Consider the following 15,920-nt stretch of genomic DNA (forward strand, 5'->3'; position numbering starts at 1 on the left):
TGAAATGCTTTTGTGAGGTGGAGTTATGCCATCCAAATGCATGAAATTTCATAAGGAATAAGGGTATATATTTCTCAGCATGTTTATATTAGAAGTTTACATTTGGTAAAATAAAGTTACTATCTCATAGTTAGACCTACAAAAGTCTGAGGAGTAAAAAAGTTTTCATAAACTTTTTTTTAATTACTCCTATAAAAGAATGCTTGCAAATAGATGTTAACTACCATGATTGCTGTACACTGGCATACTACTACTCAGTCCTCTGAAGATGTAAAAATGAGCTCTTTACAAATAGCACACTATTTACAAATAGGCAAGCTTTATTCTTTCCATTGGTTTTAAAATGTGACTGAAATGAATTTTGGTGTTCAACACCCAAAAAGCAGACTGTGGTTAAAAAAATAAAAAATATCCAGTAGAGAGCGCACCCTAGAGTTGTTTCCTGGCTGTTGTCTTGCAGGGATCTTGCACACACCGATACGATCCTGCTGCCATCCTATTTCGCATTGAGAACAAACGTAGGCTTTAACTATAAAACTCTTACAAAAAGCATTTTTTTATTACGTTATTCTTATTCAGGATAAAAGCCTGGATAGTTCCTCAGATTTCTGTCTCACAAACTGGTCCTGCTGTTATCAGTGAAACAACCAGGAGTACTATCACAACAGGGTTGACAAAACAAGTATACCAACTAGCAAGAGCACATGGGTCAGAGAAATGTGTCAGTCCCCACCTTTCTTCCCATACTACTAATGCATCCCATAGAGGTTAGCTCACTGTATGGTTGTATGGAATTACCGCTTTCCCAGGCAGCCGGGAATCTTGAGCAGGTACCAGCCTGCATGTGTTTCATAGTCTACAGGTGTGGAGTTCTACCTGGCTATTACATATGGTAGTAACTCCAGACCTGGGAGCCTTTACTCACTCAGGCATGCCACCAGGCTGCTTTAAAGACTAAGCTGGCACCTCCACCATGCCAGTACCTGTGCCATTTGGGCAAGCACCAACATGCCCCCAGCACCTTCCCCTCACACAGTGGATCCACAGGTGCTGATGTGGTGAAGTCAGATCACAGCAATGCTGCGCAGGGAAGGACAGATGGGTTTTCCTAGGTAATTCACCGTAGCACACAGAACAGAGAATAGGTTCAAAGTGTATGCAACATTTTATTGAAAAAATACGAATGTTCTGTACATAAAGTACAACTTAATGGGCTTGATAAATCTCCAGAGACTTATTGGTTAATATAGGTCTTCTTTTCTTCTTTTTCCTCTAAGGGCATAAAGCATACAATGAAGCAGCAGGTCCCCTGTACTTGTGCAAGTGCAATCCCCTCGCTGTGCGTGCAGCATAGCACCTGGGTCTACACACGGGACTCCAACATGCTCAATGTACTTTGATGGATGGTCTGCAAGAAATTTAAAGCATGGAAGAACTGCACAGGACTGGTCCTTCAATTCACTGATGATTCAAAATTTATTGTGAGATCTCTATTATCCTAAACAGTCTGCAGCTGCGTATCCAATATTTCTGACAAATAAATACAAAAATAAATAGGGATCTGGCCTCACAGAACCTCAAGTCTCAGAAGCAACACAATTTGTAGCAAGCTACATACATAATTTCAACTATATCAACATAATTTATTTAAATCTCTATCAATAAATGTATTAAAAGTATAAATTCTTACCCAATACTGAGAGTTTAGTTCTGGAAATAAACCCAGAAAAACAAAGCTTTTTCAGTCCTCTCTTACAATTTAGTGTGCTCTTAGAAAATGCTTTGTAGCTGAACTTCAGCAGAAACTAGCTGCTATATTAATGTAATTCTATCCCCCAAACCTAATATAAAAAGCTTTTAAAATCTTTTTACAGTAACTGGCTTTCATGTCCTAACTTTACATACAGTTACTAAAAATACTGCACATAGCAGTGCTGACTAAAAATAGGTTTAGTGTTAAAACTACATGCACAAATGCTGGAGTACCAAAGCAGAAACTGAATAATGTGGCAGCTTCACAATTAACTTATGTTGCTAATTGGATGGTGTAACAATACTGCAATCCCAAAAGATATGTATGTTGCAAATGGAAAGACAATGAATAGGACTGGATGAGGATAAAGTTAGGCAAAAAACCTTTTTTTCTTCTCCATTTAAAACTGGAATGTCCGTTATCGCCAAGAAGGTAAATGTAGACCCAGCGTTAGAAGCTTGTACTAAATCAGGAGTAAATTGTGATGACTTCTCGGCCACCTCCTCTAACAAGTAATACTCTCTCCAGACCCTCAGTCAAGACCTCAAGAAACTCCATGTCTGTTTCAGTAAAGTCAAGGAAATACCAAAACCAAAATACACAGTGATTAGCCTCTGTATTGGGTTTATGTGGCAAGGTTTTGGTAGTGGGGAGGCTGCAGGGGCATCCTCTGTGAGATGAGACCAGGGGCTGCCCCCATGTCAGAGCCAGTTTCAGCCTGCTCCAAAACAAACCCGCCACTGCCCAAAGCTGAACCAGTCAGCGATGCTGGCGGCACCAGGTTACACAGTCACACTCCCTCCCAGACGCTCTCTGTGAATATTGCGTGTTTTTTCAGTCACAGTGGCTCAGCCTCTCCAGGGAAGGGTGGAAGAATAAGCATCCTCACCCATAACCTCAAGTTTAAAATCTCTCCTGAGCTACAGTAGCTGTGGTTGAAACCCCCTTATGCTAAAAGGAATGTTTTTATCCTTTTTTTGGCCAGCACACTGTTGTGAAACAGCCATTGCTACTACTGCTATCTAGATTTAGGAGAAAATGATTATTTGGTCCATGACTCGTGACATGTATTTTTTGGCACAGGCCAGTGAAAGGCTTGCTAATTTAATGGTACAAACCAAGGCTGAAGAGCAGCTGTGGACAGAGAACTGCCATACCAACAGGCTCAGCAGATCAAAACCCTCAGCTCTGGCCTTGCTTAGGGGTGTGGTGCAAGTATCCCTCTAAGTGCCTAATGGGTCTGAATGTTAGTCTTACCGGAGCATTGCACATGGAGCACCGCTCCCAAATTCTGATGTGTGAGCTATGCCTGAGATAGGTCCACTCCTTTGGGACTTCCTGTTTACTCGAGACGGTGAGTGCTCTGCCCAGACTGCTAGCTGCTGTGAATGCCTTCTTAAACATCTGCTACATCCACTATTGAGAATTACATTAAATTTAATGAATAAATAAAATCAAGTAAGACTTTAGACAAGACTGAATTCAAACCTACAAGGCTTCCAGAGCAACCAGTGGCAACTTTTACTTTAAGCAATTACTACATAACAGCCACAAGCCACTACCCTCCACTCAGTGGACACTTTTTCACATATTACAGCTTGACAGCATTTGTGACAAAATGAACTCAAGAGCACAGGCTAAAGAAAGATCTTCAATATGGACCAGGCCTTGCCTGAAAGGATACAGTTTTCATCACCATCAGTATTCTTTGGAGGACCAGGCATGTTGAGGAGAACAAGTCTGGCATCATGGGATCTATTTACAATAACTTCATTTAGTTTCACTGCTGTGTGCATTCTGCGGACATTAGACTGGTTCCTGTAGAAGAAGCACATTCAGACTGACCGTTAGAAACATGCCCCTGAAAACTGAATTACTAGAAAGCCCCTTAAAAGCATACCTTACATCTCCTAAATACCCTGTCAAGTGTCAACTCAACACACAGTAAATATTTTCAAACTTAATGTAGATACAAAAGAGGTATCACAGAGTTCTTCAGGTACAGCTAGTCCATTGGTTTTAAGATCCCTGCCTCGAGTCAAGTCTCCAGTTTACGAAGTTATATTGCTCTTCAAGAAACATATTTTATAAAGATGATTTAGTCTTGCATAGGAAGTTAAAACACATTTGCACAAGGGGATATCCTCTTCAACCGTGGACACTTGTGACTGCAGAGCCTTCCCTTTGGCAGCCCTCTCCAGATCCCCTCACTCCCACGGCAGCACAGTCCACACACCTCTCCGGACTCAGTACTGGAAAACTCTTTTCTCAGAGACCCATTGGAACCAAGTAGGAGACTGGCACCATTGTGCTCAGTCCACACTTCCCATGAGCGCACTTGTCTTTTTGTGTTGAACAGCAGTTGACATCTCCAGAGAAAGCCTAGTTTCCTACAGATCCATGGGCTGGAATGCAGCCTACGTACAAATGGCTGGAGGTATGTCTGCTTATGGGGCTTTTCTGGTGTATAATAAGGATTTTAACATTTCCTTCAGTTGGACACTAATCAACGTCTCTGCCTGGCTATTTACAAGAAACATTTATGACCCAAGTATCTTTAAAATCTCAATCATGCTTTCAAATTTGAGTAGCCACTTGGTTCAAAAGTTATGGGAGAGAAGGGAATAGATGCAGCATGATCTCATAAGCCTCTGCTCCTTAAGAATCCAGGCTAAGAGAGGTAACGGGATTAATTATTCAGAATATATTATCACAAAATAACACCAATTTATGCAGGAACAGAACTGGAAAGTATCCTTCGGGGATTTTGAGCCAGGGAATGTTTCCTTCCTACAGGAAATCAACCATTAGTTTGGTAACATAAAAGGAAAAACAGTACGGAAATAGACTTATCGAAGGGAAAATATACCTGCAGCTTTGAGGATTTTCCACTTGTTTTTTTTTTCTTCATTTTAATATATTAAAACCAAATATTAGTAGAAAGGAATCAAATATGAATCTATAGTTTTGTTAATTCAGCTTTACATGTTATGAGTGAAAATCTTTAATAACCTTGCCGCTTTTCCCAATATTTAGACTTGCAAGGAAATATTTTATATAGGCAGAAAATAGAAGATGCAATGGTAAGAATAATGTTTATTATACTAACAGCACAATTTACCCACTGTGAATTACCTCTCTGTTATTTCATGTTCTTACTTAATTTAGAGGAAGGACATCCTCTGTGTTCCCCACATCAGCTTCAGAAAGCCAGGGACAACAAAAAGGCCAGCTTATGTTTACAGGAAGTAAGAAGAAACCAGGACCAGAAACAATATACTGTTATTAACTACATAGAGTTTTGGAAAAGGAATTGAAAACTAAAGGTTTGGTATTCTCTAAAGTGACATTTAAAATTGGCATCTCCCCAGTGATTTGAAGGTGTAGGCTCTAAGAAAGGGTTTGTTTAGTTTCCAGAAACTGCCAGAAATAACATCATAGCGGAGTTGTGGAATGAGAGTTTCTCTCAATGAGTAATGTTTCCCACTTCTTGTGTCACACTCTGCTTAAGAAAATAGGTTCAGACCTGTAATTGTTTTCTATCCTGACTTAGTTCTTGCCAGGACAACTCTTGTAGTTTGTTACATGCTATTTATAATGATACTTAGCTTAAGTGGCTAATCCTCCTCCCTTTAAAAACATTGCTAAGACTGCTCAACTCTAAGTACTTTTCTTTTCTTCCATAATTACATATAGTTTTCCTGCTTTTAGTTGAGAAAATGAAGTCTTCCCTCTCAACCATCTTAATGTACTTCTAAGTTAAATAACAAACTTACAAGTTTTCCCACTCTCTGAAAGCATGGAAGAGGAAAAAGTACAGGTAGTTAACACCAAATTCAGCAGAATTTCTACAGTATGATTCAGCCTAAAACAGATTTGAATTCTCACTGATTTATTAGGAAGAAAACTCTGGCATTTTGCCAAGTATGCAAAACTGACTGAGTGAACTCTTCGTGTAACACGTAGTACATCAAAGAGGTCATAGGAGATTCACACATTTTCATACAAAGCCAAAACAGAGCTTTACTTCTAGCTATTCAAGGGGCACACATGTGGTAATACTAAGGCTGTTGTTCCATGTCAGTGCTCCTTCAACAGCGAGTCTATCTTAGAGGGTTTCATCACACACATATTCTATTCACAGTCATTCATCACCATCTCCACAGCTTCTTCCTTGCTGCGTTAAACATCCACACTACATATTAGATCGTGAAATTATCAGTCTTTTTTTAAATTCTGATTAGATCAGTGAAATTATCAGTCTGGTTTTTAATTGTGTGTTTTGTGGAGGTATTTGGGAGACAGGAGGAAAGTTATAATAGGGTTTAACAGCTCCAATTTAGAATTTGATTATACCAAGTAAAATATGGAGGGATGCGTGCCACATTTAATTGGTTAGAGATTTCTCAGGAGGCTAACTGCTGTCTTTTCAGTAGTCAGGTCTCAATGTTTATTGCATAAGTCTAAACCAAGGATTAGGAGACAAAAGATAATAAAAGCACAGCACATCTAGAGTTCCAGGAGGTGCAAGCTGTTGATTTAGACAAGACTCACGGCTTAATGCTGATGAGATCTCTAAAGCTTCCCACAGCACTGCCTCGGTTCCGCTTCTCAGCATCACATTTCTCTTTTGTCCAGGTCATCTGGATGTTCTCAGGAACTGGGTCCCCCTCATCTTCTTCATCTGAGTAGAGACTCTCCAGACGTGCTATTGAATGTCTGTCTTTTACCAGCTGAGCCTAGAGGGCACATGAATGACAAGTGAACTCAGAGACTTCATTTTACATTCTCTGGTTCTGTTTAAGCAATGGAAGACTTTTTGTTCCATTGTATCCTTTATTTTTTACAGTCAGTTTAGTCTTTAGGACAGCTCTGATACCAGGCATCTGCCCTAGCCAATAATCTTACATACCAAACTGACTTTAAACAGTTTTGATGGGTGTAAGCTGTGCCCAGTTTGGACTAACAGAGGCCTGTATCTATACAAGAAAAAAAGACAGTCTAGCTCACATCATGACATGGTCTGAAACAATGGATAAGTCTGACTCAAAATTGACAACAAAAAAAATATTGGACACACACATGCAGAAAAATTAGATCATCTGCACCTTTCATAGCTATGTGTCCTAACAGTCCAAACTGGAATGAAATCTTCAGTAGGAAAACAGAATACTATAAATTGAGACAAACCCCGGACATCCCACATAAAGCAAAAACAAGGTCAACAAAGGGTCGAGACTTACATCCTCAAGTCATCAAGTATCATTTACATCACAAAGGGGAACATACGAATCGTTTCTACAGTGTACATACTGCCATCGTTTTCCCCCAAAACAAGTAATTTCTAGCATGGTTTTGCAAGTACAGCCAGGCTATTCAATGACTACATGCAATTCTGGGAAACAAAAAAAAGCTACACTGAAAGTATTTCCTTACAGCAGCAGCTATATAAAACACTACTAGGAAGGCGCTTTGTGTCATCCACCTCAGCAGCCCATAGCAATCAACCACAAATGACATACCTCCCTTTCCCTCTCTGTTTTTGTCAGCCTCATTTGCCTCAGCATCTGAGATCTCTGCTCCATCATAAGAGTTCTCTCATAAGTATATGCTGAGATATCACTATTGTGCTGCAGAAATAAGAAAAAAAATACTGTGCTTGTAGTCAAGTCATAACCAAATACCACCATTTGCATCATAAAGTGAAAAACAGGCTCAAATTCCTTACCATTTCTACCACTTCTACCTCTGCCTCTATTCGGAGTTGATAGAGGAAAGTAGCCAAGTCCTTCTTCATCTGGATGCTGTTATCATCCATCTGAGCTACAGTAAAAATTCTCATTTTGCATTTTCTCCAAACCTGGTGAGGGAATGTACACTCTCAGTATTTGAACCAATAATATTTTGCTCTAAGAAACAGAAACTTATCAATATATCCACTCTCATGTATCAATACAGGCTCTACTACTGGACCTTGTTTCTTTAAACTAACACACACAGAAGTAGCTGAGTGACAAACATTCTTTGGATAGCTCCTTACTTTGTGCTGTTTGAGAAGAAAAGGAAGCAACATCAACATGCCTCCATCATGCACAATCCACCACACATCAATGTTGCCTTCATTGTAACGCTCATGGTTGCTGGGGTAGAAGGACACATTTTTGGGAACCAGCAGAGCCAGATGGGCTGCAGTTGTGCAGCGAACAGTACCTGCCAAAAAGAGGAACAACAAACAGTTACTTCCAATTCTGCAAGTGATCTATGGTTTAAAAAAAAAGTTACTCACTGAGCAAATGTCAGCAAAGCATAACAGTCATCACTTACATAAAGAAAAGTATGTACAGCAAAGCTTGTATAGACAGGTTGGAGCAAATGACAAAGCTAAGATAAAGCAGACTTAGAGGAACACAAGGCCTATTTCATGTTTGAAATAAAAGCAGCAATCTTCAAAGGTAAGTATGAGGAGAAAGCATCTGCTCTGTTCTAACTTGACTGTGTTAAGTAACTGGACCATAGGGGAAGGACAGGGATCTAGGCAAGGACAGTCTTAGCTCCAGTAGTGAAGAGATGAATAGGTTAAGACCTGTGAAAAGACAGAGATTAGCTAGGAAACAAATTAGAGTTTGCCATTAAACCAGTATCTCTCAAATTTGTAATTTTTTCAGCATTCATTAGATGAATTTTAGCTGCTAGATTAATCTTTGAAGATCTTTCATAGGTCTTTTACCTACAAGAAGTGGTATTTCAAACATAGAGCAGTTTTGCAAGAAATTATTTACTTCACAAACAATACTAGACAAAACAGACTGAAAACCAAAACCAATTTCACAAGGATTCTGTTAAAATCCCCTGCGTGTACCATGTGTGTAATAAATATCTCTGTTCACAATGTTTGATCACAGAGAACCTTTAAAGCTCACCTATAAAGGTCTTCCATGACCTTGGATCTTCACTTTGCCGCCAGCCATATGGCCATCCCAAAACGACAGTATTATGTTTCATGCCACCTAGTCCACAGGACTGGATCAAGTGGGCAATTCCTTCTCGAACTTTATTGGCTACAACTACTTGACAAAATCCTTTCACCTTCTCAATGTCCATCATATTCTTAATAGTCTGCAAGACAGGCAAGGAAAAGGAACTCTTAAGTATTTCTCTATCATGTGATTACAACGTAAATTCCCGGTTCACATGTCCACAGGTAAAACACATTTCAAGGCAAAGTTCTGCTCATCCACTTTCCTTAATAAAACAGAAGAGAAAATACCCACTAACTGTGAATAATACTTGTTTAAAACACACATAGTTCCCTTCCAAACATAATTATTTCTAATGGATTAAGATAAGGGGTTTTTTGGTTTGTGCTATAATCTCTTATTCATAGTAGTAATTAGTGATACCTGTGTTACTATCACACTTTCAATTTTCTAATCCTAACACACTCACCTTTTTAAACCCAAGGTCAATTAACTTCATTCAGATTTCCAGTTTCAGATTTCTACATAACATGCTGTGTTATTATATTCAATTTACAAATATAAGCACCACCCCCCCACACCTATCAAGAACACCATACCCTTTGTTTAAAAACTAAACAAACTTGGTCAACACATTGGCCTATGAATTAGTTTTCCCTTTATAACAGTTTTCCTGTATAAAAAGCCTCTGGCGAAGAAAGCAGTGATGTGCTGGCTGATACTATACAGATGTAAACAGAGCTATGATGTCATGTTTACACAGTGAGGAAGATGAAATGATTTATTAACAAATTTTCAGGACGCTCATTTAATGCTTTTTGTAATAAATTCATTACCACACTGAAAGAGATACAGCACATTTGCTAAGTTTGTAATAACTGACAGTTACTGAAATGTTTCTTGGTATGTTTACAAAACTAAATAGTCGTCTTCCCTCCATTAATCAGCATACGTAAACTTCCACAGTAATTACTTCTTATAAATGAAGACAGTTTTATGCAGTAAGGCTGTTTACACAAGTTGCAAGGATTGATCTTATATTTCCAAAGCCACAATTGGCAGCTGAAACATTTTTGCAAGCCCTTTACTGAACAGCTCTAGTACTACTCAACTAGTCCTGTATTTCATGGAAGCCTTACTGATACGCTTTTTTCCATGTACAATTATGAAACTTTTAAGTTATCTGCCCACTTACCCCTTTTTACTTTAGCAATTTGTTTAAAACACTGACCTGTTCAGCAGCCTGGGCTTCTCCATAAGTTTCCAAGAAATTCCCTTGGATCACGGATCCTATGATAGTCAAACCTTTGCCAGCTTTCAGCTGGGATGCAAATGTTAACAATCTAGGGTATTTTACATGCAAATCTTCATCAAGTTTCAGAAGCACCAGCAACTGAGGCCTGGAGAAAATAAAAAAGGGAATGTATTTTTTACTAAGGCCTTAACAAAAACACTTCTAAAAAACTGCCTCTCTCATCACTTCGAGTGTGCTTGAATATTAACTCTGAAACAGTACATTCTGTATCTTGCATATTAGAAGGGTTTTAATTTTTATTTCTCTTGATTCAAAGCAGATTTGAAGCATTGAGGGAATTCTTCTGCTGCATTGTTTGGACAGTTATAAAGCCTGTTCATGTACTTAGCTTAAGAGGCTTGCATTAGTGTTTTATTTAAGTGGTTGATTTTCAAGGTTCTTTTAAGTACTATTAGAGCACACACTGTGTTCATACTGCAAGGCTGTCCTTCCAGATATATCTGGATACTTACGCTGAACATTGGGAAACATGAATACTTCCATCTAAACATAGATCCCACCTGCCTTCTGTCCCTTAAGGTATTGCTACACATCAATTAAGTTATTTTCTCTCTTAAGCTACGGTTGAGCAAGTATGGAAAGATTTCTAAAACTCTCTTCTTTGGTAGATTCCCAGTCCTCTTGTTCAGAGCCTAAGAGTTGCGCAATGCCTAACTGAGAGGAGGGTTCTTGCCCACTTAATCTGTCTTCAACACACAAAGCCAGAGGGAAAACATGTTGGCCACTGTTTGGTGTTTAATCCTAGAATGATAGCAGCGACTTCTTTATGCCCGCAGTGCAAATTGCCACAGGCCTCTGGACCTCTGTACTCAGAGGTCTCCACAGTTTCCCCAAGTTCCACTTTTGAATTCACCAATTCAGAGTTCGATTAAAGATCCAAAGGACACGAAAGGTCTGTCAATACAGGGTCCACACAGCAGGGCTTAGGCAGTGATAGCAGCTTACCGCAGACTCAACACTTTGTTTTTTTTAATATTCCGGGCATATAAATTCATTCACACAGACCAAAAGCATCTCGTTTGTAGTCCAGTTTAATTCCTTAAGCATAAACAGATAATCATGACAGTGCATTTTATTAGTCTAAAATGAGTACCTCCAGTTCTTTGTGTGTGGAGGGCCCTCCTCCAGTCTGAGTAAGGCATATCTTGCTGCGCTGAGTGAAAGACCCCGGATACCATCACCCCATTCCTTCTCCGCACTGTGAAGAACACACAGTTTAGCCAACATATGGTTTCATGAGGGTTTAATTGCACACTTACAGTCATGCTATAGAGAAGCCATTACCTTACAATGAGTTTAATAATGTGATACATAGCATGCATCGCATGTATATTTATCATTTGTACATGTATGTCTGTGATACTTACCATGTATCACATGAGAAGAATGCAAATGTTTCAGTCAAATGTATACGACAACACTATTCTGTGCTTAATTCGTAATCAACACTCCACTACAGAGGCAGCTTCCCAAGCATATACAAACATCAGGCATTTCAATACCGCATTTGTTAAAATTAAGTTACACAGCCATACTACAGCCTGACTCCATCGGATATTAACAAATCTCAGACAACCTAATCTGCAGATTCAGCATTTTAAGGACTGTTCTAGACAGACCTTTGCACCAGATAAACTGGAATAAGATGGCTGCCTACAGCTGTTCTGGGCCTGAAGTAATTATGTGTGATAGACAGCAGAAGGATAGATCCCAACCAGGGTTTCTGCCTCCTGTGACTCTCAAGTTTCACCAAACACCTTTAGAGGCTTAACAACAAAGCACTTCAGGGGCTTTTGTTTAGCACTGAAATGAACTAATAAGAGAAGCCCTCTAAGTCATATCTCTGGACAGTTCCTTCTCCAAATGTGAAGGCTAGAGATAATTCATGAAAAATAGACCCAATCTCCTTCCTACCCTTTTCTATCCAGTTAATACTTACCCTTGGTATTCAATATACTTATAAATCATGCCTGCAATAAGCATAGCTACCAAAGCATAATACCAAGATGAAATGAACATCAGTGCCAGGCAAATACTCATGCCTAAAAATGAGAGGGCCCTAAAACAAAAAGCAAAGACATTAGTAAGTAGCGGGGTAGAAAAGCTTAAACACAAGTCAATTATTCTCTTGCTCTTTTGTCTTTAAATTGTCTGTTCTGAACTGGGAGTGAAAGTAAAGCTACCAATGGATCTCCCCGGTCCCCAACAGTTTTAGTATCCTGTTGTTGAAATGAAACTCTCACGCCATTAAATATCTGGGTCTGGTCCACTATGAATATTACATCGATGTAATCTTGTCTAGAACTGATAACGAGAGAAATAAAAGATGCCCACAACCTCATGGAGACGGTTCTTCCAAATCCCGCACTGTACATTACAGACCAGGCGTTGAGCATGCTGGCCTTTTGCTTACCAGTGATAGTATTTAAATCGAGGCCGCCAGTTTGGAGTTCTAAGAAGTGTTTGTACTGCACATGCTAGATTAACAAAGAGGTAACACATCAGGAAAAACCTGCAGAAGCAAAAGAAGTGCAAAACCTTTTAGCACACACATTTATAGATTCTGGCACATACTATAATCACATGAATGATTTACAGTCAAACTACAGCTGCCCTGTCACGTGTGCCTAGCCCTCAGATTTTTATTAGCCTGAACTATCGGTACAAAGCAGTTAGAACAGTTTTTCAATTGGATCAGGTTAGATCTATCCACAACATCAATGCTATCTTTGTTCTGTGATAAAAATAACATTTTCCCAAACAAACTAACAATCTACTAAAAACATGTTTATTCACAGAATACTCCAGAGCAGAAACAAATAGATTTAGATGTAGAGCCAGAAGTCAGAGAATTCATAGAAATAACAGAAGCGGAACTCAGGCTCCAGTAATTTGCTTTACTGGTTTAAGATATGGTTCTGAAAGACAATCGAATTAGCAAAACAAAAGAGTATCACTCTTTCCCTGCCCTGTTCCCCACTCCCCCAAACAGCAACCAGCCTGTCTCTTACATTGAGAGAATTGGAGCCACCATGTCAAGTGAAGCAATAAGGATTCCCAGCTCAGCAATTAATGCTGTTAACAGAAGAGCCCACGTCGGCTCACCATTTGCTTTTCCATGACCAAAAACCTGAAGAAACAAAAACTTTAAGCATATTTTCCTACATACTTCTTTCTCTAGAGCAAGGAGTCAAATTACTCTAATGGCTTTCTGTGCTTCACTAAATTAGATGTTAAAACTTCTTCATAAAATTACTATACGTGTCTATTCAAACTCCTTTAAAAATATTCTTATTTTTTTACAAAAGAAAACAAAGCATTAAAATAAAAAAAATTGACCTTCACTTCAATGCTGGGCAAACTAGGGAAAATAAATCTGATTTCCGAGAGCATAAAGTCAAATAGCTGGTTAGTTACTATGTACAGAATGCCTTTTTTTTTTTTTTTTTTTTTTTTTTAGGATGTACGAACCCAGAGGAAAGGAATGATGTTGTCCTTTGCTATTGCCTGCAGCAGGCGGGGGGCTCCAGTAAGGCTCTGTAAACCTGCTCCACAGGTAGAGAAGAAGGATCCTATCACAATGACCCACGGCGAGGGCCACGAAAGGGTGCCCACCACTAAGTTCTTGTTCACTGCATCGCCGTACCTGCAGAGAGAACAGCAAGACATTCATATTCAAAGGAGTATTTTGACACTCATGTTTGGTTTTTTGGGTCAGTTTTAAGATGTCACTTAAATATTAGATATTTTCTTGATTAGGAAATATAGAAAGTAGTAAATAATCTGAGTTACTCTTGATACACAGATAGGAAGTGTCTGTAGCTGATTTCAATAATTTGAAAACTTTATTTTGATTATATATCATAAAACTCTTACATTATTATCACAACATTATTTTCCACTTTCACCTAGAAAGATGCAGGAATTAAGACATAGCATGGAAAATCTGAGGGAGCCGTGCCAGAAAACACCAAATCAAATACAAGATTCTCAAAACATTGTTTACAATTTACATACAAATATGGTTTAAAGGGAACCCAGAAGTAAAAGCCAAAAAAAAAAGGGGGGTGGGGCGGGTGCGCGGCACACGAGATAGGAAAGGACACACCTTCCCTGCAAAAAAGAAGAACAACGGAGAGCATTAAAGCAGTGAAACTTACTTATCTCTCAGGACTACACCTTCTATGCAGGCTCCAAATAATAATACACAACTGAAGTCTTGAGTACAGAGTGTGCTAAGGAAGTAGGATTTATTTAGACACGGCAGATGAAAACAACCACAGAAAGTATTGTGGAAAGTTCAGTATGTGCCTCTGTCCTACGGCATTTGCACTGCAGCATCTCCGTAAGTACATGGTAAAGCTGGTGAGTAAATTAATGTCTCACTGCTCATATATAACTTCTAATGTTACAGTGACAAAGTTATTATTCTAAGTTTCAATTTCTAAAAAAGATCGTTTTAAATGTTACATTAAAGGAGATAACTTCAAAGGAAATATTTTTATATGTAAATGCCAATTTAATCTGCTAGTATAGAACAGAAAATGATATTAAAATATCTTTCTTTTCTCCTCCCTCCTCTTGTGTCCAAAGGTATTTTGAACATATAGCAAACCATTACTTTGCACTTTCTCATTTTGTGGTCTCTGATGGCATTCACATCACCAATAAGTCTTTGAATGTTGGGTTTGTTATTAAACTGTACAATTGTACAATACAAAAAGTAATAAAAGGGGAAACTTTGATCACTTCTAAAAATTATAGTGTAAGCCTTCCACTGGGTGGCGTATTAATATCTACATATAAAGTTACCCACCACAAAATAAGTTTTGAACTGCAAATGTTTTAACACTAGACCTAGGGGTTAGGTCTGTGACCTGTTTTAGTATTTATTACGTTCATAGGAAATGCAGACTTCTTGGTACAGGGTCAGTTCCCAAAGTAACATCTGGAAAAGGCTGCGCTCCTAAGAAGCTGGGACAAGTGAGCTGGGATCCTGATTTACAGCTTGGCAAGTTTTGGCAAAAAACCAGGTTGGAAACAGCAGAATTTCCAGGAGAGTCACCATCTCCGCCAGCTGCCCTTTGGGTGGGATTTATTCAGAAAGCTCTTACAAAGAAGTTTTGAAGTCCTTGCTCATATTAATTGCCTTTTGCCTTTTCTTTTTTTTTTTTTTTTTTTAAATCTCCTATGTTGATAAATAGTAGTTTAGGACACCAACAGCTAGATGAAGCTGAAAGACCTTGGCTTCATCTCTTCTTTAGCAGGAGAGAAGAGATTAAGTCTTTCCTAAGCAATACTCCTGTAGTCCTAAGCCCTGAAGAGTTTAACCACATACAAAACCTGGCAACTTCAGCTGGGACAAAGGCTGTTCCTCCACACACTCAGCACCTAGAAATCTGGTATGATGAACATCCTCATATTCTGCAAATTAAGTGCTCCAGTCTCAGTGGAAAAAGGCAGGAAACAAGTCATTCACAGCTACGTGGACCTCACTGCTGAGCAGTGTTTGTAACACCTCCACGCATGCCATCTGGGGATGTGTCTTAGAATCGTGGAATAGCATTAAATCAGATTAATGTGTTAAAAATCAAGGGGGGGGGAATAAAATACAGTCCTGTAATCTGATTTAAGATGATCTCGTTTCAGTGACTTCAGAATAAATACATAAATTCATGGGTACCAGTGAGCAGCTGACTCTACACATGAACCTTCCCCCCCCACCCCCTTGGGGAACATCTAGTCTAATTTCTAACTCTCATTTATCCTGCCCTAAAATGTTCAAGAAAGCCTATACTCCTTAGTGTCACTCAAACTAAAAGGCTTGCTTTTTTTTTTTTTTTTTTTTTTTTAAGGAACTGAAATATATGATCTC

At 38.9% G+C, this 15,920-nt stretch overlaps 1 protein-coding gene across 9 annotated transcripts in view; it reads right to left on the minus strand.

The window, feature by feature from the left end:
* Positions 1 to 1,142: 1,142 nt before the first annotated feature.
* Positions 1,143 to 15,920, minus strand: part of SLC12A4 (solute carrier family 12 member 4) — a 49,637-nt gene continuing 34,859 nt past the window's right edge. For 7 of the 9 annotated variants that reach the window (XM_052798228.1, XM_052798232.1, XM_052798230.1 and 4 more), the window contains 14 exons: positions 14,206 to 14,263; positions 13,517 to 13,691; positions 13,057 to 13,175; positions 12,459 to 12,557; positions 11,985 to 12,104; positions 11,139 to 11,243; positions 9,962 to 10,130; positions 8,674 to 8,869; positions 7,794 to 7,963; positions 7,482 to 7,613; positions 7,276 to 7,383; positions 6,308 to 6,492; positions 3,438 to 3,571; positions 1,143 to 2,313 (listed from right to left, as the gene is read on the minus strand). In XM_052798228.1, coding sequence (XP_052654188.1) covers positions 2,222 to 2,313; positions 3,438 to 3,571; positions 6,308 to 6,492; positions 7,276 to 7,383; positions 7,482 to 7,613; positions 7,794 to 7,963; positions 8,674 to 8,869; positions 9,962 to 10,130; positions 11,139 to 11,243; positions 11,985 to 12,104; positions 12,459 to 12,557; positions 13,057 to 13,175; positions 13,517 to 13,691; positions 14,206 to 14,263 — 1,862 coding nt within the window. In that variant the 3' untranslated portion in view covers positions 1,143 to 2,221. Of the gene's footprint in view, positions 2,314 to 3,437; positions 3,572 to 3,614; positions 5,545 to 6,307; positions 6,493 to 7,275; positions 7,384 to 7,481; positions 7,614 to 7,793; positions 7,964 to 8,673; positions 8,870 to 9,961; positions 10,131 to 11,138; positions 11,244 to 11,984; positions 12,105 to 12,458; positions 12,558 to 13,056; positions 13,176 to 13,516; positions 13,692 to 14,205; positions 14,264 to 15,920 lie in introns of those variants that run through there. The other 2 variants (XR_008236809.1, XM_052798234.1) reach the window with 2 other exon arrangements.

Source organism: Harpia harpyja, chromosome 9 (genome assembly GCF_026419915.1).
Source record: "Harpia harpyja isolate bHarHar1 chromosome 9, bHarHar1 primary haplotype, whole genome shotgun sequence".
Taxonomy (NCBI): Eukaryota; Metazoa; Chordata; class Aves; order Accipitriformes; family Accipitridae; genus Harpia; species Harpia harpyja.